The 23,206-nt window shown below is 37.9% G+C and overlaps 1 protein-coding gene across 3 annotated transcripts in view; it reads right to left on the bottom strand.

The window, feature by feature from the left end:
- LOC127627149 (actin filament-associated protein 1-like) overlaps positions 1–23,206 on the bottom strand; it is a 107,505-nt gene that overhangs the window by 10,663 nt on the left and 73,636 nt on the right. For 2 of the 3 annotated variants that reach the window (XM_052103405.1, XM_052103404.1), the window contains exons 4-14: positions 21,841–21,949; positions 21,226–21,437; positions 20,845–21,024; positions 14,008–14,100; positions 13,234–13,309; positions 9,158–9,307; positions 3,707–3,918; positions 3,334–3,479; positions 3,109–3,226; positions 1,047–1,167; positions 338–502 (exon numbers count right to left, since the gene is read on the bottom strand). In XM_052103405.1, coding sequence (XP_051959365.1) covers positions 338–502; positions 1,047–1,167; positions 3,109–3,226; positions 3,334–3,479; positions 3,707–3,918; positions 9,158–9,307; positions 13,234–13,309; positions 14,008–14,100; positions 20,845–21,024; positions 21,226–21,437; positions 21,841–21,949 — 1,582 coding nt within the window. Of the gene's footprint in view, positions 1–337; positions 503–1,046; positions 1,168–2,086; positions 2,303–3,108; positions 3,227–3,333; positions 3,480–3,706; positions 3,919–9,157; positions 9,308–13,233; positions 13,310–14,007; positions 14,101–20,844; positions 21,025–21,225; positions 21,438–21,840; positions 21,950–23,206 lie in introns of all 3 variants that reach the window. The other variant, XM_052103406.1, reaches the window with a different exon arrangement.

The raw sequence follows: 23,206 nt of genomic DNA, 5'->3' as shown, positions 1-23,206 counted from the left end.
TTGCACCTATTTCAATGATATCTGGCAGGCAATAATAACCTTTTCTGCATGTCATTCAATAAAAAACTCACTTTTAGCACCTTTAACATTCAGCTATGTGGAGCAGGATTTTGGCCAAATTTGATTTTACTTTTGGAGGGGCTACCCAGCGCATTGCAATACAAATAGAAGCCAAGCGATCGACAAGATGTGGTCACAGCTGGTTAGAACAAAAACTCTTTTAAGATTAACATGGAAGAGATACATTTTAAAGTTTGTCCCTCTTTCATATCATGATGTGTATGAAACACTGATACAGATGAGAACATAAATGCCACAATATTGCTGACATCCTTACCTGTGTTGTTCTCTATAGCAGTGCGTAGGTCCTTCCTGTCTTTTTTCAGCTGGGTCAGGCGGTTTCGAATTTCCTGCTTCCTCTTCATCATGTCCTCCTCTTTCCCTTGGAGTTTCTTAGCATCTGCCTCCACTCTGTTTTTCCCATACTTATACTGATCCACACCTATGAAGGTTAATGGAGCATTATGGTCAAAGTAAACCATTAGAAAATCTCTCCATTTCTAACCTTTGGATTTGGTTCACAGTCTTTTCAGTCTTACATTAAAGGCATCTGAGACCACAAACACATTAAAAGACAGGCTGAATATTATACCACATCCAAATATTTTAGAGAGCATGTAAAAAGGCCATTGAATGGTTAGAATGTCTGAGTGTGCTCTGTGTGGACAGGCTATGACTGACTGCTTGTCTGAAATGGAATTTGGGGTGACTGAGTTTACAAAGGATCATGTCAACAGAGTCACTGCTGTCTAACAGCACTGCAATTTCGACATACTGCCATTCTCCACAAATCTGTGTGGTTTCTTTTCCTTGAAATAAATTAGTGGTGTAATAGCAAGGATAATGGATGCAGACTTAGTGTCTGCTTAGTTAAATTTCAGATGGACATCCACTTCAAAAAATGTAATCTTATAAAAGAGGAAGGACTTAAAGTTATCTACCACACGTGCTTTCCCAATACATTTTTTAATGTTAAAATCTCTTACTAGAATTGTTGCGTTTCACTATCAGAGTGCCGCTTGTTCCATTTGCCTTTTTGGGCTGGTTCTTGTCCAGCTTCTGCTTAGCAGTGATCCCATTGCTGGTCAGGGCTCTCTTTCCCTTCAGCTGATTTTCAGAAAAAAAAAACAGCTATTAATGCAGAAGCTGTATCAAATGAGTCTTTTCACACATAAAAAAGCAGAAAGATTAAACCCTCATGAGAGCCACTAAAAAACATCTGATATTTAAGGTCTTTCATTTCACTGTTAACACCTGTTGTTTTAGTTCTAAGATTAACACTTCATACAAATATTTCCACAGACCTATCAAAGGTTACTTCTGCAAACCACACTCACTTAAACCACATATGTGGCTTGACTAGTAGAGACATTTGTTTTAGTTATGCTATAGCTGACAGAAACCCTTTTTCTCACTTTATCCCTAGCTAATAAAATATTACCCACAGCAAACCAAAGCCTCTGTAAATAGATAGAAAGCCATAGCCAGACACACATACAGACATGGATATTATAAAGATCAAAATCTGGAGATGGGTGGTCCATAATGCATACAGTACACATTCTTGTAATATCAGTGTTTGAAGTAGTCTTGCAGTGTGATAAAGTGAGAGAGACATATGTCCCATAATTCCAAACATACCACATGTTATCCACACTGAAAGCAAAAGTGCTGCACCAATATATCAACATTAATATAAAGAGCAATTAATTTCAGAATTCGAACCTACACTAAAACCCCCTGCTAACTGACAGCACAAAATGCTTCTTAATTTAAAGCCTACATGTTCTCACAGTTTCGCAGAGACAAGCTTAGTGGTTACGTTTTGACTGAGAGGGTGGGTAGTAACACTGAAAAATATACATTTGATGATAATAATGCATTCTCTCTCTGTCTCTCTGAAACACACACCCGGGTTATATTAATTGTTTTATGTTTGTACATGTTAAATTAAAGTAGAAGTGAAAAGCAAAGCAGTAAACCTAAAAAGAAATACAGTGTTAGACAGACATCCTTGGTTAGTCACCTGAGTAGTGTTAGTATTAGCAGCTGAGGAAGAAGAGGAAGAGGAGAGAGATTTGCTGGAGATCGGTGTGTTGTAATGCTCTGTCAGGCTACTCGATTTGGGAGAGTAGCGGGCTGCTAGTTTGGGGGAGGGCATGTTTTCATAAAGATCTGTATTCTCATAGTGAGTGTCCTCTTTCCAACGGCTGTCCCCTGATGAGTACTGCATAACTGGTGCCTTGCGTATCGGAAGCGTGCAAGCAAAAGAAGAGCAATTATAAGAGAATTGAAGATAAGAGGAGAGAATTGGAGTTAGGCAGGACCAGTAATGAAAAATAGAGGCGAGATATGTTAATAGATTTAAAATGATAGTTTGTTAAAAACAATCTCACCATTTACTCACCCTCTTCCTGTTCCAAAACTAAATTACTTTCTTTCCTCAATGGAACGCAAAAGATGTATGAGTGAATGTTAGTCTCGGTCACCATTCATGTTACCATTCATCAAATCTATTCAATGCATCTTTTTTATACAATAGAAGTGAATGGTGACTGAGGCTGACATTCTTTTGTGTTCTACGGAAGAAAGAAAGTTACTGTTTTGGAACAACAAGAGGGTGAGACTGAATTTTCAAAGAATTTTCAAAGAAAGTCATACACATATGGGATGGCATGAGGGTGAGTAAATGATGAGAGAATTTTCATTTTTGGGTTAACTTTTAATTTTTTGTAGCTTTTTGGACCTTTAAAGTTCTGGCCGCCATTCACTTGCATTGTATGAACCAACAGAGCTGAGATACTATTCTAAACATCTTTGTTTGTGTTTAGCAGAAGAAATAAAGTCCTACACGTCTAGGATGTCATGAGAGTGAGTAAATGATGACTTCATTTTCATTAGGTGAACTATCCATTTAATGCACAAGTGAGTTCCATTATAGTGAGCTATGGTAGGAACGTACAGCAGTACAGTAGCAAGACAGGAAACCCTATACAGTAGTGATTTGATGTGTTAAGCATGCATCTATGTGAAGTTTGTGAAGTGTACCATTCCATTGATGCAGGGTACATCATCATAATGCAGAGCAACCCCTGTGGGGCAGGCGTAACCATTGACTGGGTTATCCATGTATGGGTTTGGAGAAACTGCACGCTTGCTAGTGAAACTGAAAACACATACATAAATTCATTACTACAAATGTGTCACAGAGAAAGCTGAATCTGCATTGTCTAAATCTTGACCGAAAATATTTTAGCAGTACAGGGTTCTCACCAAAATGACTGCTTGGCCAGCTGAATGACATTAGCAGTGGTCTCCACGTCAATGTAATCATAGTGCAGCGCAGCAGGATCTGTTGTGGACCCTGATTCTGCCAGCAAGACCCCCAACCATCTCCCCATACTCTCAGAGGAGGAGGTCTGACATGAAAAAAATAGCAAAGGAAGATACAATGAATGAGTGTCAGGTGGAATATGAGGCTTTAAAACACAAATTTATGCAATCTCTGCAAATTTACTCTGCACATGACACAGTAATGACATCATTATGAGAGCCAGCCAACCAAATCATCCATCTAATCCCTGCCATGAGGTCCTGTTTCATACACCTTAATTGCCCTGCAAGAGATGAGGGCCTTGGCCCGTACCTCAAGAACGGCCACCTCCTGTCCGTTGCGCAGCAGACGAAAGGCAAAGGGATGTTTGGAGTTCAGCCCTGGAATGACCTCACAGCCCCGCAGCGGCAGAGAGGCCATGTGTGTCTTTAGATCTGCCCGGTCCTTGTGCAGTAACAGCTGGTTGTCTTTCAGTTGGCACCAGCGCTCTCTCCAGCGGTTATTGGACAGCACATTCAGATAGCCTGTAATGAAGAACTGGCCCATGAGATTTATATGGCATTCAATAGACAGACCCACACACATGCAGAACTGTATGGAAAGGTGTTTTACTGTAATGTACAGTGGAAGTCAAAAGTTAACATACACTAAGGTGGAAGTCATAAAAAAACACAATTTTCAACCACTCCACAGATTTCATATTAGCAAACTATAGTCCTGGCAAGTCGTTTAGGACATCTATTTTGTGCATGACACGAGTCATTTTTCCAATAATTGTTTACAGACAGATTGTTTCACTTTTAATTGACTATTTAACAATTCCAGTGGGTCAGAATTTTACATACACATACAACTGTGCCTTTAAGCAGGTTGTAAAATTCAAGAAAATTATGTTATGCCTTTAGGTAATTAGCCAATTAGCTTCTGATAGGCTAATTGGGATCAATTGTAGGTGTACCAGTGGATGTATTTTAAGGCCTAACTCAGTTCCTCTTTGCTTGGCATCATGGGGAAAAAATAAATACAAAATCAGCCAAGACCTCAGAAAAGTCTGAAGGTACCACGTTCATCTGTACAAACAACAGTATGCCAGTATAAACACCATGGGACCATGCATCCATCATACTGCTCAGGAAAGAGACACGTTCTGTCTCCTGGAGATGAGTGTAGTTTGGTGCGAAAAGTGCACATCAATCCCAGAACAATATCAAAGGACCTTGTGAAGATGCTGGAGGAAACAGGTAGACAAGTATCTATATCCACATTAAAACAAGTCCTATAATCAACATAACCTGAAAGGCTGCTCAGCAAGGAAGTAGCCACAAAAAGCCAGACTACAGTTTGCAAGTGCACATGTGGACAAAGCTCTTTTGGAGAAATGTACTCTGGTCTGATGAAACAAAAATTGAACTGTTTGGCCATAATGACCATCGTTATGTTTGGAAAAAAAGGATGAGGCTTGCAAGCCGAAGAACACCATCCCAACTGTGAAGCACGGGGGTGGCAGCGTCATATTGTGGGGGTGCTTTTCTGCAGGAGGGACTATTGCACTTCACAAAATAGATGGAATCATGAGGAAGGAAATTTATGTGGATATATTGAAGCAACATCTCAGACATTAGCTAGGAAGTTAAAGCTCGGTCGCAAATGGGTCTTCCAAATGGACAATGACCCCAAGCATACCTCCAAAGTTGTGGAAAAATGGCTTGAGGACAACAAAGTCAAGGTATTGGAGTGGCCATCACAAAGCCCTGACCTCAAACTGATAGAAAATTTGTGGTCAGAACTGAAAAGTAAGTTCTGAGTAAGGAGGCCTACAATCCTGACTCATGTACACCAGTTCTGTCTGGAGAAATGGGACAAAATTCCAGCAACTTTATTTGAGAAGCTGTGTAAGGCTACCCAAAATACAATTTAAATAGATTTAAACAATTTAAAGGCAATACTACCAAATACTAAAAAGTGTATGTAAACTTCTGACCCACTGGGAATGTGATGAAAGAAATAAAAGCTGAAATAAATAATTCTCTCTACTATTATTCTGACATTTCACATTCTTAAAACAATAGACAGGGGATGTTTTCTACAATTAAATGTCAGGATTTGTGAAAAACTCTTCATATCTATATATATATAATGAATCACATTTAACATTAACCCCCCACTATAACCCCTCCCGAAATGAAACCAAAACAAAAACCTTTTTATTAAGGGGTCAAAATTAACCTCCAAATACTTAATGCCCTGTTTGGGCCACTGGAAGGAAAGCAATTATTGGGCAGTACGCTATCAGAGCCAAAGCTTCGGATTTAGACCAATTAAATCTGTATCCTGAGAACTGTGGAGTCAAACCATAGATCTAGTGGGGTCGGAGACAAATAATAAAATATCATCTGTGTAAAGCAGAAGTTTATACGCCATACCTGCCGCCATCACCCCTGGAAAATCATCTTATCACAGCTGCTAATGATTCCAGGGTAAGACAGAACAATAATGGGGAAAGAGGACAACCCTGCCGGGTGCCCCTCTCCAGAGTAAAATAATCTGAAACGAATCCATGTTTGTACCAAGTTTGGTGTCTATAAAGTCAATTAATCCATCCAATAAAAGTATTCACAAACCCATATATTTACAAAATCTTAAAAAGGTAATAGCATTCTTCCATATTAAACGCCTTTTCAGCGTCAAGTGAGATGGCAGCGACCAGAGCCTAATCATTCGCCACTGACCACATAATATTGATGAGACGCCTAATGTTATCAGAAGAGCTGTGGCCCGAATAAACCCCACCTGATCTACATGTATAAGAGATGTCATAACTTTACTTAATCTTTAAAAATAATTTTTGACAATATTTTAACATCTAGCTGGATCAGGGAATTTGGACGATAACTTTTACACTCACTTGGACCTTGTCCTTTTTAAGAATCAGACTGATCCAGGCTTGTGTCATGGTTAGCTGAAGTTTTCCTTTCTTTAATGTTTCCGTATAAACTTCTAACAAATATGGGGCCAATTCTGTAGCATAAGATCTAAAAAACTCAGCGGCAAAGCCATCCGGCCCCGGAGCCTTGCCTGTAGGCAAGACCTTAATTACTTCGCCAAGCTCATCCAAGGTTATCTCAGAATCAAGAGAATTTTTTTGCTCAGCCATCAGTTTAGGGAGTTCTAATGGTTTCACATAGTTTCACCACCAGCAGGCATACTGTATGATCTGACCCCTAAACCGCCTTCCAAGCCATGCCCACAGAGGATACTGAGGACCAGTTGGTCTCCATATAAACATTGATTTCAGCCTTTAACATTTGTTGGAAATCAGGATTTTGCAAAAGGGACACATTAAAGCGCCAGCTGTATGATTTCTTTTTCTCCAAATGTGGCAACACCTCTAAACCCACCAGGGCGTGATCTGAGACTAAATTATTCCAATTGAGCAATCAACTACAGATTCATTGAGGGACTTAGACATAAAAAAATTATCTATTCTAGAATAAATCTTATGGACTGATGAAAAAAAATTATAGTCCCTACCAGATGGGTTTAAAAGTCGCCAAATATCTGTAAGAAAAAGATTTTTACACATCCTGTGAAGTATCAATGTTGCCCTAGGGGCTTACATAGAGAATTTTGATTCTCTATGATCAAGGACTGAATCCATCAATAAATAAACGTCTCCTCCCAATATTATATCATGAGGGGTGCCAGCGGCTTGCAACATCCCTTTAAGATCTATAAAAAAAGCCCTGATCATCAGCATTAGGTAAATATAAAAATAAAAAAAGCTGTTCAGTTTCCTCGGACAGTCAAACGAGTGCTCAGTGAGCTGGCTGTTCATGAATGCAGCATATGGCCTAATCCTTCCAATGTCCTGCAAAAATACTCCATAAAACAAACTCCAACCAATATGAGGCATAAACACAAGGAACGTGCAGATGCATTCATAGCTGTCCCGAAGGAGTGTTATTCCACTAAACAAACTCCAGCCACTTGGTGGAACTAGCACAAAAAGAAACAAAACAGGCACCCAGTTTCCTCGGACGGTCAAGTGAATGTTCAGTGAGTCAGGTCCACTTGGCTGCAAAGTGAGTACCAAACAATGACTCACTCATTCCATAGACCCTATGAAGGATATTGCATGCTGGGGACAAGAAAACACTCTAAGGCCATCCTTAGCATCTATTCTCAACCTGGCCAGGAACTTCAGTGCCAAGCGTCTCTCCGACGATTCAAAAGTTTCTTGAAGGAGTGTTATTCCACAAAATAGACTCCAGCTGCTAGGCAGAACCAGCACAAAAAGAAACAAAAAAAGGTGTACAGCTTTTTGGACGGTCAAGTGATTGTTCAGTGAGTCAAGATCACTTGGATGCAATGTGAGAAACACGTAAACATCCTTTACTCCTTGCCTCGCGTAATACGAGATCTTTATCGGACAATCTCAGAAATTTGGCAAGAATTGTTCGGGGCCTGTCTCCCTCCGAAAGATCTCTGAGCCAGGACACTGTGAGCTCGCTCAAGTTCCAGCTTATGGCCTGTTATGTCAAGAAGACTCGGGAAGATCTCGTCTAGGAATTTCACCATATATCGGCCTTCTTCATTGTCAGGAATTTGCCGATTACGATTCTCAAGTTCTTCCAGTTTTTCCCCAAACGCATTCCAAATCTACTTTGGTCGCTTGCGGATTAGCAGCTAATTCCCTCTCTGATGACTCCAGATAATCGATCCATTTCTCAACATCCCTGATTCTTGTAACCAACTCAGTGAATTTCGTCTCCATGGAAGTGATCGATTGACGCATTACAGCAAGATCCTCCAAGTCTGCTACGAACTTCGTCAGCATTGCCGACATGCCGGACAGTTCACTGTCACGGTGTCATCTTAAGCACATAAGTGTCTTTTAATGTCTCCAGAGCCCAAGGGTCTTTGACATAATTGACCTCACAGAACAGTTATGGAACAGGGTGTATCGAATCTCGCTGTTTTATGACACAAAAAGAATGAAAAACTAGCAAAGTGCGCAGAGCTCGCCGTTCACATGTCCCACCCTCGCATGCTATCATGCTGCCCCAAAAAACTGAGTTTAAATGTATTTGGCTAAGATGTAAACTTCTGACTTCAACTGTATTTGGTCACTCTGCTAGGGCAAATGTGAACTCATAAATCCACAAAAATGGGAGCAAATGACCTTGGGAGCAGTTGATTAAAAGTAATCAGGTCAAGCATTACTTGTTTGCACTTTGATGTTTTGTTAACTGCATACATTTTAATTGTGGCTTAAATTAATAGTTCACCCAAAAAGGAAAATTTCACCATTCACTTTCATTGTACGGAAAACAGATGCAATGCAAATGAATGGTAACTGAGACTAACATACCGCTTAACATCTCCTTTTATATTTCATGGAAGAAAGAAAGTCAAACAGGTTTGGAACCACATGAGAGTGTGTAAATGATGGATGAAGTTTCCCTTCAAGTGTCCAAATACTATTTGGAGCCACCTGCATATGCTTTTACACTATGATTACTAAATATACAATTGCAAATATTGATTAAGTAGACAAACTGAGGCTTGCAAGTTGCAACAGAAAGATTCTGCACATAAACAAGAAACCATTGTCTCTACCCCACCCACCCATAAAAAGAATATATGCTTTGCAGGAACCTCATGTATTGGTTTATACTGTTTGCTCTCATTTTGTCTGACCCATTCATGAAGCCCAAGTCATCAATAAACATCTTTCAAAAAGTAGTGCTTGCAACCGCTTACCACATGTTGGGACATCCTCCTCCGCCGATGAGGTCTGTTCATCAGTGGATGGCTTCTTCTTTCCCAGACTGATGATTTTGGTGATTTTCTTTCCAGTCACACGTCCCACTGTGCCTTTCTGCTCTGATTTAGAGTTCTTCTTGACTTTGGCTGCAAAAAAAGGCAAATTAGTGTCAGAATGCGGAATATGTTTATGTGATTTAATAATGTAATATATCTAATTGAGTGATGCTAGATATCTAGAGACTATCTCTTTCTTGCTATTGCAACCGTAACAGGGGTGGGTTTTTAAAAAAAATTGTTTGTGGGGTGGATTTGGTGAAAAAAACTAAAACAAAATGAATTATGGAAAATGATCATGACTCCACATACCAGTGGAATTATTGTAGATGGATAACTATATGGAACTGGACAGACTTATTGTTTACTTTTTTAATATTGTCCTCAATTCTCATGGATTAGAATGAAATAGGCTGAATAGGCAATAACAACTCCAGAGACACTTCCGGATTTATAATCCAAATCCTGAAAAGTGAGTGAAACACACTCCATTGCTTCTCAAAGTTGTTTTGATGATTTCCTTTAAAAGAGTGAAGAGTGCAGCCTGAGGAGGTTAATGTTGTGGTATGAAAAAACTCTTGTAGAAATCTGTGAGAAGACTCACTACAGAGAACTGTCCAGGTCCATTCTTATTCAAAACCAAAGGAGGCCAATGCGAGCAAACTAGCCATTTGAGATCTGCTCTGGGTTTAAATATATAGAATGCTAGAATGTGCTACAAATTAGTGTCTCTTTCTCCTTCTTAAAGTGGTCTTTACAACAAAAAGCAGCATAAAAGGGCACAAAGATAAAGAATACATAGAGTCAACAGTGCATAGACAGTGAAACTCTTGTCCTTCAGGAGATTTGACTTGGTCCAAGCTCCACTGCAGAAGATTACATTTTAGTTGGCCACTCCTTTAATTAAAGCTAAGCCTATCTGAACCCAGAGTCCTATAAAGTTTCTCTCTCTCTGCGCAGCAGCCTCAGGCATGAGGCAAAACCCAGAGCGACAGATGCAAAAACCATTGGTTCTTTTAAAGGACTTACACTCATATATTTCTTCTTTTTATCATGAGGGAAAATTCTGTGATCAGGCTAATTTGATTTCACAGTCTCAGCACTTAAGAGAGCTGGAAAGAATTTGACTACTCTGCATGACTCTTTGTTTTTTTCTTCCTTCTCTCATCAAAGAGCAGTTGCAGCAGTTGGGGAGCTGGTGTCTTGTAGGAATACCAGGAGGCATTTTTAACAGACAGAGACAAAAAAGATCAAATAGAGAGGAGAGATCATATAGAAGTGTAGTGGCCTCTCGTTGCTTCTAATTCTTCTGCCACCTTTTGAAGTCAGTCTAACTACAACCAGTATTTGAAACACGAGCAAACCAAACGGTCTTCTTTTTAAATGTTTACTTACTAAACATAAAATTACATAGACATGGTACGCACAGTCAAAAAACTATGTTGCTTCCACCATCTCTAACTTCCAACTAAACTAACTACATCCCATAATTACGCTATGATGTAATACTATCTGATTGGAAGCTCAAATACTGAAATGTTATCATATCTAAACATTACTAAATTATGCATTTTAAACTAATACATTTCCAATTCATTTTCATGAAATAGTTTCCCTTTTTTACCACTTAACTGTTAATTAATTAAACTATTACTTCAAATGAACTAGTTCCTATTTGGCTCTTACAAGAGGGTTGTTTTTAAATATCTGTGATGGACTAAAGTTGAGGTTGCACCACCGTCCACAGTCGGCGTTTATCCCTCTCTGAGGCTTGATTAGCCTGATAAGGGACCGGGTGTGTAGAATCACGACCTGGCCTCGCCCTCCGCCCTGTCACAACTATGTACACTGTCAAGAAATTTTGTAATTTTAACAGTAAAAGACTGTAAAAATTATATTTTTTTTAGATGTAAAAACTATGATTTTCCTGTATAATTAATGGTAAAAATGTACATTACTTTTAACAAGAGAGTACATGTACTTTTTACAGTAAATTATTGTTAAAATTACAGTAAAAAACAATAATTGTGCATTCTCACAATTCCCTGCATGGCCCATCATATTTCATTATATTATATGGGAATAGTTATGTTTCTTCTTATTTTTAATACCAGTTATGTACATTGGGGTGTTCTTTTTAATTATTTTTAATTATTTAATATAGTTTAATGTTCACTACATTATTTAAATTTCACATGTGTTACCCTGATGGTGTTTAGTACTTGTGTGCAATAAAGTAAAAAGCTGATTTTTACAGTTTCAGAATGTTAATATCAAGTTTATGAGTACTCTTTACTGTAAATGTAACAGATTTGTTTTTTGTTTTTTTGTTTTTACACTGCCAGTATGGTCATGTAAATTACAACAGTTTGAAACTGTACAATTTACAGGTTGTTATGTAAAGTTGTTTTAAAGCAATTTTTCTGGCAACCACAGCTGACAGTTTTTTTTTTGTTGTTGTTTTTTTTAAACAACAGGATTTTTTTACAGCGTATGTTTGTATTACATTCAAAGCAATTCATACAATTAATGATGTTCAATCATATACTTATACTTTGAATTTTACTTAACACATTTTAATGTGTATTAATACTTCAGTTTCTAAACTTCAGCAACAATATTTGACTTGCCCCCTGCTCTGATGTCTCATCATGTATATTAAATCTTTGACTGTATACCTGTAATCCTTTATTCAGTACCTTTCCATAATCTCACACTTATCCAAGAAATATGATAAAAAACGACTATATATCATGACAAACATGTCTCCTTGGGTTTATCAGGTCAGCTGCCATTACTCATGTGAAAACAGCACAGCAATTATTGTGGTTTGTGGTCGTGAGGCAGAGCTTTCAATCATCCAGGCTTGCAGATGCAACTGTCTTGGAATCTGCTCAAATTAGGCAATTTTCCTCTCCAACAAGTCTTAGGCAAGACAGTGCTCTGTCTCAAATAAAAAAATGGGGCAAAAAGGAATTCCAGTCCTGAAACAGATGTCCTGAAAAGTTCAATTTCAGAGCGAGACTGTGTGGTGTAAATACTGGATACATAAATATATTACATTATTATAAAAGGGTCTCCTTTCCTTGTCTTTGGCGTTGTTTGAACATTTAAATGTTTCACATAAATAAACATAAATGTTATGATAATGAATTAACTGATGAACAAAGCACTATTGCTCTACTGTTTTACAAAATAGTTGACTATAAATGGTGTGAAAGTTCACTTCTGGACTCAACAATGATTAAAGGGATTCTCTTCACCCAAAAAATGAAAATTCTCTCATCATTTACTTACCCTCATGACATCTCAGATGTGTATTTCTTTCTTCTGCAGAACACAAACATACGTTTCTGGAAGAATATCTCAGCTCTGTAGGTCCATACAATGTCTGCCAATTTTAAGATCCAAAAGAACATAAACGCAGAATAAATGTACTCCATAAAACTCAAGTGGTTTAATCCATATCTTCTGAAGAAATCCTATTGGTTTTAGGTGAGAACAGCCCAAAATGTAACTCCTTTTTCACAATAAATCTTGACATCACCAGTCTCCTTGATGATAATGGTTTCAAGCTCAATTACACTTCCTAGCGCCATATAGTGCTCTGTGCATGTGTCTAGCATTAGGAAGTGGAATCGAGCTTGAAATCATGATCATGTCTAGAAACTGCAATGGCAGGATGCACAATGAAAAAGAGGTTACATGCAGCCTTTATGTGTTTTTTGGAGCTTCAAAGTTTTAGTCACCATTCACTTGCATTGTATGAACCTACAGATCTGATATTTTCTTCCTAAAATCTTTGTTAGTGTTCTGCAGAAGAAAGAAATTCCTATACATCTGGGATGGCATGAAGTTAGTAAATGATGAGAGAATTTTCATTTTTGGGTGAACTATTCCTTTATTCTAAACACTAATAAATATACTGGTCTCCCTTTATACTGAAGAATTCTTCACAAACTCGGTCTCCATTGATTGGGACCAAACAAAAGGAGTAAACATGAAGAATGGCTTGCCTGGATCCTTGCCATCTGAGTAGCCATTTTCATGGCAGGGCTCTCCATCTGAACTGGGTCTATCACAGGACAGCTTCTGCAAAAGAAGAGTACAATTATAGATTTGCTTGGAGGGAGAGTAAACACTGCATAAACAACAGTGCATTCATTTTTTTTGTTTACTGACAAATTGTTTATATACAGACTCTAAAGAAGCACAGACATTGCATTTTAAAGTGCACACTCTTAAACTTCTCCAGTCTACCAAAAAAAATCAGCGAGCATCTGTTTAGAATTAAGTGTGAATAATTAGACTAGGCTCATGCATGCTGTGCCAGATTAAGAGGTTTAACATTAAAACCCCTTACAGTAGATCTGTCTTAAAAACAACATGCACACGTAGACCAATGCAACATGCACACACTTGAGGATCACAGCAAAAATAATGTGACCGCATTCTGCATATTAAAGAATGTGTTCTTAAAATGTGGTAAGATCATATTTCCTTCCACACCTATTTAACCTTGTCAGCAGTACACATCCGTGGCAAGGTGGAATTTGGTACAGACATGCAGCTTCAATAGTTCTTCAAGCCCTGGCAGCAGAGACACTTAGCAGGAATAAAGAGAGAAGGTGCCTGTGCAGGGAACTGAGGTGTGGTGATGCTGGTAAGCACACATGCAACCCCACAGACCCACAAACCTGCATGTAGGTAGACCAGCATGTACACTGCAGGCATAATAAATCCACACACACACACGTTTATTTTACAAAAATATTGTAATGTGTTCGCACCTTTTCCAGCTCTGCTTTGTGAACAGGGGATCCAGAGCCAACTACGTCACAGTCCACTGCTCCATTTCCATTTGTGCAAACTTCCCTCATCACCTAAAAGGGACAAAAAGCTAAAATTAAACTGCAACATCACAGGCAGAAATTTTGGACCTTAAAGTGATTTTTCATCCAAAAATGTAAATTCTGTCATCATTTACTCACCCCCATGTTGTTCTAAACCCATATTAATTACTTTCTTCCATGGAACACAAAAGTAGATGTTAGGCAGAATGACATTGTCAGCCACCAAACCATCTTTCTTCCATCCAATGAAAGTGAATGGTGACTGAGACTGTTAGTCCCTAACATTCTGCATAACATCTCCTTTTGTGTTCCTCGGAAGAAAGAAAGTGATGCATGTTTGGATCAACATGGGCGTGAGTATATTATACATTTCATTTTTGGGTGAACTAATCTGTTAATATTCCACATTGAATGAGGATGTGCTTTCAATTATAAATAAAGCATTACATTCTGCGAAATAAGTTTTAATTTAATTTCTTAAAGACATAATTACATTAACAATCTCACACATTAAAGAATTACATTTCTATGAGGTGATCTAAACATTGCATAGGAGCATCGTGAATAGCAGGGTTCCCACACCTTTAGACAAATTAATTTCTGAATTACTAAATAACCATTTCATAGAGATTGCACTCACAAAGATACATTTTCAGATTTTATATACCATTATTCATATTTAAAAAATATTTCCAGGCTTTCCATGACTGTGGAATAGTGAATCAAAAGCTTCATTTGCAGCCAATCAAACAGATACCAGCAAATTCTCAATCACATTCGTGTTCTACAATGCACATGCACTCAAATTGATTCTGCACGTCACATGCAGTTGGAATAGCAGCAGGCAGCTGGAAGAATGTTCCGTGCGTCATTGCTGTCATGGCTGTCTGTGTGCAGTGTAGTAGCTCAATATAAATGAGATATCCAGAGATCTCCACACTGCACAGACTCCTCGCCGCCACATACCAACATGACCTCACCTGACCTGTGGGTTGCGTCCCAGAAACCCAAGCCAGTGGTGTAGAGTCAATTCAACAGAAACAGAAGGCCATCACAAACAGACTAAAAAAACTCACCCTCAAACATTACATTTACATTTAGTCATCTAGTAGACGCTTTTATCCAAAGTGACTTACAAATCAGGAACATAGCAAGCAATTTGCCATACAAAGTTCAACAACATCTACAGTGTTGTACTGCCAAGCTCTCAAGGTGGCTTGAGTAGTATAGGTGCTAGCACAGAAGAAAGAAACAGGGAAGTATATACATTATAATTATATATATATATATTTTTTGTGTACAGTAAGTGCAAGTTAAGTTCAATAGTAAGTGCAATTACAAACCCATACCCTCTCTATCCCGCCCCCTTTTTAATCTGCCCCCATGTCAAAGACCAAAATATAACAAAATATCCCTTTCGTAGAGGTCCTCTAACTTGAGATGAGTTCTGTCGTAACTTGACGCACCATGTTGGGGTTTGGCAACTGGTTTGTATAATTGGGCTCACGGGAAAATTGCAGGCTGTGGCCTCGCTCTTTGGCTTTGACTGCAGTGAAGTTGGTTTTTGGGATAAGCTCGGTCAAAACATTTTTTTTTTACGGAAAAGCAAATATCCTCTTATTACCATATACTATTTTCATTTGAAAAGTGAATATGGAGAACTATTGCTTAAATCCAACAAAAGGATCACAGTCTTAAATGTCAAACAAATTGAAGAAGTCTAATCTTTTAGTGTTTTAAGAAAGTGTTAAGATGGAGCTAGATTTTATTTCAATCTTTCAATCTTTCCATCTACCTTGCTTAATGCAAAACTGATGGAAAGCAAAACTAATGACAAAGCAAGCAAGGCCAGTAATTAACAATTTTACACCAATAAACACACGCACACAAGGGAACTTTCTGCTGACCTATTGTTTATACAGAGGTGATAATTATTTATTTATTTTTTACATTTCATTAAGCCATTTTCTTGGTTGGCTAAACCTGACTTACGCACACACCTACACAATCAGTGCCCAATAAAGTGCTACAACAGTGCACAACTGAAAGCAGGAAGAGGGTTTTTGTAACAGGAGGAATAAAAAGGTCTACAACAGTGGTTATACAAAAACACATTAATTATATTTGTGCATTCCAGACAAGCAAAAACTAATGAGTGAACAAAAACGCTCCATACTGTATCTTACAATTCTAGCCCAGGGCAGAGCAGGGTCATATGATGAAAAAGAAAGAAGAAAGAATGGAAGAAGAAATACAGGAGGTGGTATTTCCCCAGGCCTGTCCAGAGGATAAGAAAAGAAGAGCTACATGGAGAGAGCTAATCAAATAAAGACTGGAAAGGAGAGAAATAAAGAGAAAAAAGAGATTCAACACTAAAAATAATTAAAAGTGAATCATGGAAAACAGCAGGCCAATACTGTCTATAAAAAGTCAACAGCAAACAATCACTGGATAAAGTATTTACAGACTACACAAGTCTCTGGGCTTTCCAAACAGCTTTCGATGATGTAGATCTCAAAATATGAGAGAATTATACAAAAATACCAAATAAGTAAATACAGAAGCACTCTCATTGTGGAATAAGCTGAGCTGGAGCTCTTTAAAGGAAACATCCTGGCATTAAATCTTAAATGCAGTTATATTTAATGCATTATAGCTTTATTAAAGTTCAAATAATACGGAAGCAGATCATGTAAATAACTACAAACTCCAAAACTGGCATTTCTCTGTGCCAGTTATGTCCTGATCTAAGGGGGAGAGATTGAAACTGCACCCAGCTGAAGCACACTCTGTCGCGGGGATGCTCAACCCTCGAGTGAGCATGTTTAATGCAGCTAGATTATAACGTGATGGCTTGTGACTTCACAATGTATGTCACTGTACATTTCTTATCGTGACAAAAATTGGTAATATGCAGCTATGTTAATAAGAGAGAGTTTGTTTTTTGTGAGTTAAAGATGGATTAAAGTGAACAGAAAGGTGAGAGAGGGAAGTCTTTGCCCCATTATACACTGCAACAAAAAACATTTTTTATTTGTTTTTGTTTTGCTTGTTTTCCAACATAAATATCAAAAACTCCTTTAAAACAACGTACATCTGTCACTCACGCAATAGTGCTCAGGCACCTCAGCCGGTTGGGGCTTCGAGGATTGTGGCGTCCTCCTGGGCACTAGCCAATGGCACCTCTCTAGCAGACATCTGTAGAGTAGTAGGCTGGGCAACACCCAGTACCTTCACAGGATTTTATAATCTCCGGGTTGAGCCGGTTTTATCCCATGTTTTGTGCGCTCTTTTCCCCCATGCAAGTTCATGAGATGGTGAACCCTGAATGTCTTTCCTGTGGCAGGCGAATTTGAGGCCGTACGACACTCGTGGGGCTTTGGGGGAGGTTACGTGGGGGCCGGGTGCACTTGCTACAAGGCACTCAGTAGTCTGCCCGCACCTGCACCGCCAGTCCAAATAACACAGTTCAGCTGGTTGTGGCATTTCGTATAGGGACCCCTAGTGTAACTACATCGACACAATGTTGAGTGAGTGACAGATAGGGAACGTCTTGGTTACTGTCATAACTTACGTTCCCTGATGGAGGGAATGAGACATTGTGTCCCTCTTGCCATAATGCGGAGCTACCTGCTGAAATGGCCGGGACTCTGAATGAGTGGTTGCGAGCCAGCTCCTTTTATACCTGTATGTCCGGGGGAGTGGCATGTAAATTAAACTCTCCAATTCCCATCAATTGTTATCTGAGAATGTTGAATATAATATTAAAAATAAAAATACTTAAAAAAAAAGATCTATTCACCTGAGAAGCAGCATATAAGATATTTGGACTTGCTTTTAGAGAATATATCACGAATATAAATATATTTTGTCTTTACTGCACTTGCAAAAGTATAACCAAGTGAAAAAAAAAAACACTTATATACAAAATACACTTATATGGAAATGGAAAATAAGACAAAAAGTATATGATTTTTTGCAGTGAATTTCTTTCCTGAATTAAACTTAATAAAAAGTATTTCTTTCCCATTTAATTCAGTGAATGTCATATAGAGGTATTTTTAAAAGAGAATTTTGTCCTCTTTATTGTAAGCATGTTTAATACAACATTATAAGTCAGGAAACAAGCTGAATAATCGTCTAAGAGCTAATGATTAATCTTTGCAATAATCGCCGAATAGTCAAATAATCCTTCTAATAATCATTAGATGAATCGATTATCAAAATCATCATTATTTGCAGCCCTACTTGATTTATATAGAATCAAATAAAGAAAATAAAAAGATAATTGACAGAAATGAGGAGAAAGGGTGGGGCGAATGGTTCAACAATTCAAGTCTTCCCTCATTATAGAAACCCACCATCCAAAAACTCTATTTTAACTCTTTTTTTAAACTCTTTTTATCCAAGCCATGTTCTGAAACAACCTCAACTTGTGTGATCATTTAGGAGTGTTTCAGTGGAATAAATCATTTATCATTTATCTTGATTGCAAGAGTTGTTGGATATACAGAGTGTGAGCGTGAAAGAAACAGAATACTACAAATCACCCCAAGCTAGGGTGGTTTCCGTTTATGCCAAGCCAAAATTAATCCAGTATGTTTTTAGTACAAATGACACCTGACCAAACAGCAATTATGGCTGTTGTTGCTTTCCAGAGCTGTCTATTTGCACAGTCTGTTGTCCACGCCTGCTTGAAATTACTGCACAGCAACTGCACATGCATTCCTGCCCGCAAAACATTAAGTAGAAACTCATTACGGCATGGAAATATGTAACAGAATAAAAAAATTAAAACGGCACAATTTTTACGACATGCCTTTCATCATAAAACTAGGAGGGGTGCAGGGTGCTCTCTTTATTCACCTTATGCGCCAGAGGAACTAGCGTACAGCCATCTTGAAAATGTTGTCTCTGAACTTCTAGCGGTCGTTATATATGGTTTTGATGACAAAGTGTAATTAGATAGCGAAGAGGATTAACAGGTTACAGAGTTGTCAAAAGTTATCATGATTATTTTAAAGTGTTCAGGGGATGTCTTAACTGGAAGCAGAGTGGGGAGATTTTAAAACAAAGGTACATCATTCATAAATCCTCAAGATCCTACCTTCATGCTATGGACATACTGATGTGCCTCTGTGCTCATGAAACACCAAGAGACAACATTAAGTCATTAAAAATATGTCTGTCCAACACCTCTGACCACCTTCTCATGTCATTCACCCATCATGTTATAGTTAAGGTACATTTTTTTAGCGTTAAACCGAGACAGGGTAAGGGTGCAACTATATTTATACATACACAAATATGTTTTATTTTAAATTACCTTTACAACTATATTAATCACATTAAAGCCTCTAAAAAATGTAGGATGAAAAAATTATTTAAAAAAGTACAATTGTAATTTCCTTTAATGTTATGAACTTGCATGTGTAATAACACAAGCTGTCACTGTTGGAAAAGTCATGTCAACTACACATTTAACACATATTATTAATTTGAAACCTAAACATTAAGCAGAATTATATGTATAACAATTCAACGCTTGTATTATGAAAAGTGCAGTGTGTCTAGCCAATTGAATGTGATCTGCCAGGTCCAATTTACCTCTGTGGGTGTCAGAAGAAAGGAAAAATCAGAGTGACAGAAAAAACACCTAACAAGCATTTTCACGTAGTAAAGGGGTGCTATAGACTCACACCATGAAATCTGGGTGAAAAATACTTTTTGTGCTCCCATACGTAATCCTTTTTGATTTACTCTTCTCAGTAGCTTCAATACAAACAGGAAGTTAGATGACAAAATTCTGAAGAGCGGAGTGTGGAAAAGGGGTGGGGCTGAATAAGGTGAATAAGCCAAGCCATACGTAGATGGACAGCAATGAGGGAACTGCTACTTCCATCAATCGTCTGTTGTCTGCAGCTGGTCTTTATGCTCTTTGTGCAGTTCAAGTTGCTTTCAGTTAATAAACTTGAATATCCATCACACAAGAGCCCAGGGACTTTTACTAGCTGGAGATGCTATGCACTTTTCTTGAAATTATGAAAACCAGATGTGGAGCAAAACAGCTTTAAATAGACATACAATAGACTATTAGACAAGTTATCAACAAGTTCAATCTTTAAAGCTATTAGGAGGCACTGAATGAATCCTTTGAACTGAGACCAAGAAACACGTCTTAGATGTTAGGGTCCACAAGTGACACAAGCATGGAGGTGGAATGATCTGTGGCCAGACATAGCATATCTAAATATATTAATGTTCCAAGAACAAAGATGTAGTAGTATGTGTTGTATTTTATATCCAAATGGCAACATGTTTTTTTTAACCTCAAAAATCCAACTGAACACAAACATGGAACAATTGGACCTGAAGATTGCTAATTCTGGTAATACAGGTGGTATTAGTGGCAGGGACATTCTCATTCTAGAGAGCATTTGATTGGACAAAAATCTGTGTAGTGCAAGATAAGTCATCAATATATTTGTTACGTTGTCCCAGAAAAGAGCAACTTAAAATTTTAAATGGGTATATTTTCTACAAGTTAATTTTGTCAACAGTTAGGAGTGCACTATCATATTGATACCTATAAGCTCAAATACATGAACTAAAGCTAAATTCACATAATTCCAATTTTGAATTCATGGGGTCTTTAAGCTGCTAAAAAAATATATTTTCAGTTTTAGCATCTAATTAGTACTAATTAGTCTAATTTCATAGTCATAGCATCTATGACTATGAAGAAAAAAAAAATCCAACTTTTGTTCTGGATACCTTAAGCCACTCTTCAGCCTGTTCTTTGCTCTGGACGGCCAGCACCAGAGCATCAGCACCCTGATGGACAATCTTCAGTTCGTGCTTCTTCTTCTTGCCATCTTTGGGAATGTGAGTGATACTGCAACCAGACAGAAGGAGCTCCATCTGCGGAGTCTGGTCTTTAGAGGACTTATAGCACTAAGAGTAAGAGTGACACATAAGAGAAAGATCTTAGCTAGCTAAATTAAGCCAAGTTAAATTAAGGTGTTCAGCTTTAAAGAATTTGATCAGAAATTGTTGTTATTTACAAGCTCAAAGCGAGCACTAAGTCACAAACTTAGAAAAATCCGGCAGAAATTCAAGATGTATATGTGTTTCAATCAGTGTTTGTGAGCTCACCAACAGTTTGTTGTCCTTTATGACACAGAGCAGTTTGGTCCACTGTCCAAAACGTTTCTTTCGCAACAAGAAGGCACAGATACGCGCATCCTTCACCAGGTCCATGGAGGCCTCCTCAGATGGCCACTGGTGACGCATCTTCTGTCCCTTCCCATCCTCCTCTTCCTCATCATATGACTCATACGAACTGCTCATGGCATCAGAGTCGTAATCTGAAAAAATAGTTGAGATTTAAATTAATGCAAAATTGTCAGGTCTTTCTTTTTTTTCTCCTTTATTTTACTATAATGAACGGCTTATTGCAGATTATCCTGCTTTTACATGGCTATTTTCTAAATAAATCAATAAGAGTAAATAAAAATATTAATTTGAGTTGAAAATATTTCATTAAAGTGAGAAGAACTACAAGAGACATGAAACTAGCACAGTGTGGTAGAATGGTTGCCAGGAATAACATTAAAATATACAGTTTAGCTGTTATATTTAACTGAAGAATGCAGCAACTAACCAATCACAATCGAGTATTACACAGAGCTGTATAATAAACTCACATAATACTGTATATGTACTACTATGCATACATAATAGTGTAATGTTCAAAATGTGTGTCCTCACTTGAGGTGATGTACTCTGGGGCTTTCCCAGGGCTCAGCGGTACAGCTTCCTCATAATAACCTTCAGGAAGAGAGGAGCTTGGCAAAGGAGGAGGCCCATTGTCTGGAGGCTTTGGGGCAGAGGAAAAGACAGAGAGAGAGAGTGGTCAGCTCAACCATTTAGCTTGCTGGACACAGTGCTTTTTTTGTTGATCTTAGAAATGTGAGGACAAAAAATATTTGTGATCTAACAGCTTAACTGGCTCCAATAAATATTTGCAGTCATGAAACTTCAAAGGCTAATATAAAAATAACTAACAAGGCATCGTCCATCTCATCTGAAGTCTATCTTGGAGCTTATCTGTTTATATAGCACTAAAATCTTTGTTTTCAGCTTTGTTAGATTGCCACATTAGAAAGCACATCACAGTGGGACTGACACAAACAACCAAAGATCCACAGCATTAATATCTGTTGCAAGATGCAAAGGTATGTTAAGAAACAAAACATCTAGGTAAAGGTAAAAGAGCAGTTGGTCATGAGTAAAAGGAAGGAAGGTAAAATGTGAAAATGTTTAAAAGTAGGAATCAAAGAAAGACAAGAACAAGTGACAAAAATTTAAATATTAAAAAATTGTTAACTTGATAGGCAAATATTGAACTACAGATCAGAACGATCAAAGAAGAATCAAAAGGCTGGCCAGATAGAAAAATAACAAGTAAAAGAGAGCAAGACTTTGGAGAAAGAGTCCTGGACTGTGTGCGGTTCTTTATTACCGTCTGGAGGAAGGCTTTTAGTAAATGGGCACTTTCCCTAATATAACTGAATTAGCCAACGTTCACCTTCTGTGTTTAAACAAAAACAACTGAACTGTAAATAAAACCAATACCTCACAGTCTATCACACATTTAGTTTGTAGATACATTATAATTCAGAAGAATCATAAGGTGTCCCAAATCACACACTTCTGCTCTATTCTATGCCATTTTGTAGTGTAAGGAGTGTGAGTAGTATATTTACACTGATAATGCAACACAAAGAAGTGTACTATGAGTACCCGGATGATGTATTTCTTCAACCGAGCAAATTGAGTATGGAATGTTAGACATTTCATGCGCTCATCGGTCGCGGCTTGCAGTACAAAGCCGAAGGGGTGGAGTTAGCTGGCCGTGATGCTGGTCTGACAAAACAATTGTAATTAAGTGAGTATGTGGCAACTAGCAAAACTTCAGTAAAGACAGCACCTTACAAATGTGAGTTGAATGATTTACCATTACCACACTCTGTGTGAATATGTTCATTATTTGTGATATAATGTGTTGAACTGAGTTTGGCTAACGTGCTAAAGCTAGCATGAACACATCAAGTGCATTTGAAACATCTATCAG

This window comes from Xyrauchen texanus, chromosome 33 (genome assembly GCF_025860055.1).
Source record: "Xyrauchen texanus isolate HMW12.3.18 chromosome 33, RBS_HiC_50CHRs, whole genome shotgun sequence".
Taxonomy (NCBI): Eukaryota; Metazoa; Chordata; class Actinopteri; order Cypriniformes; family Catostomidae; genus Xyrauchen; species Xyrauchen texanus.
This window is presented reverse-complemented; position numbering and strand designations above follow the sequence as displayed.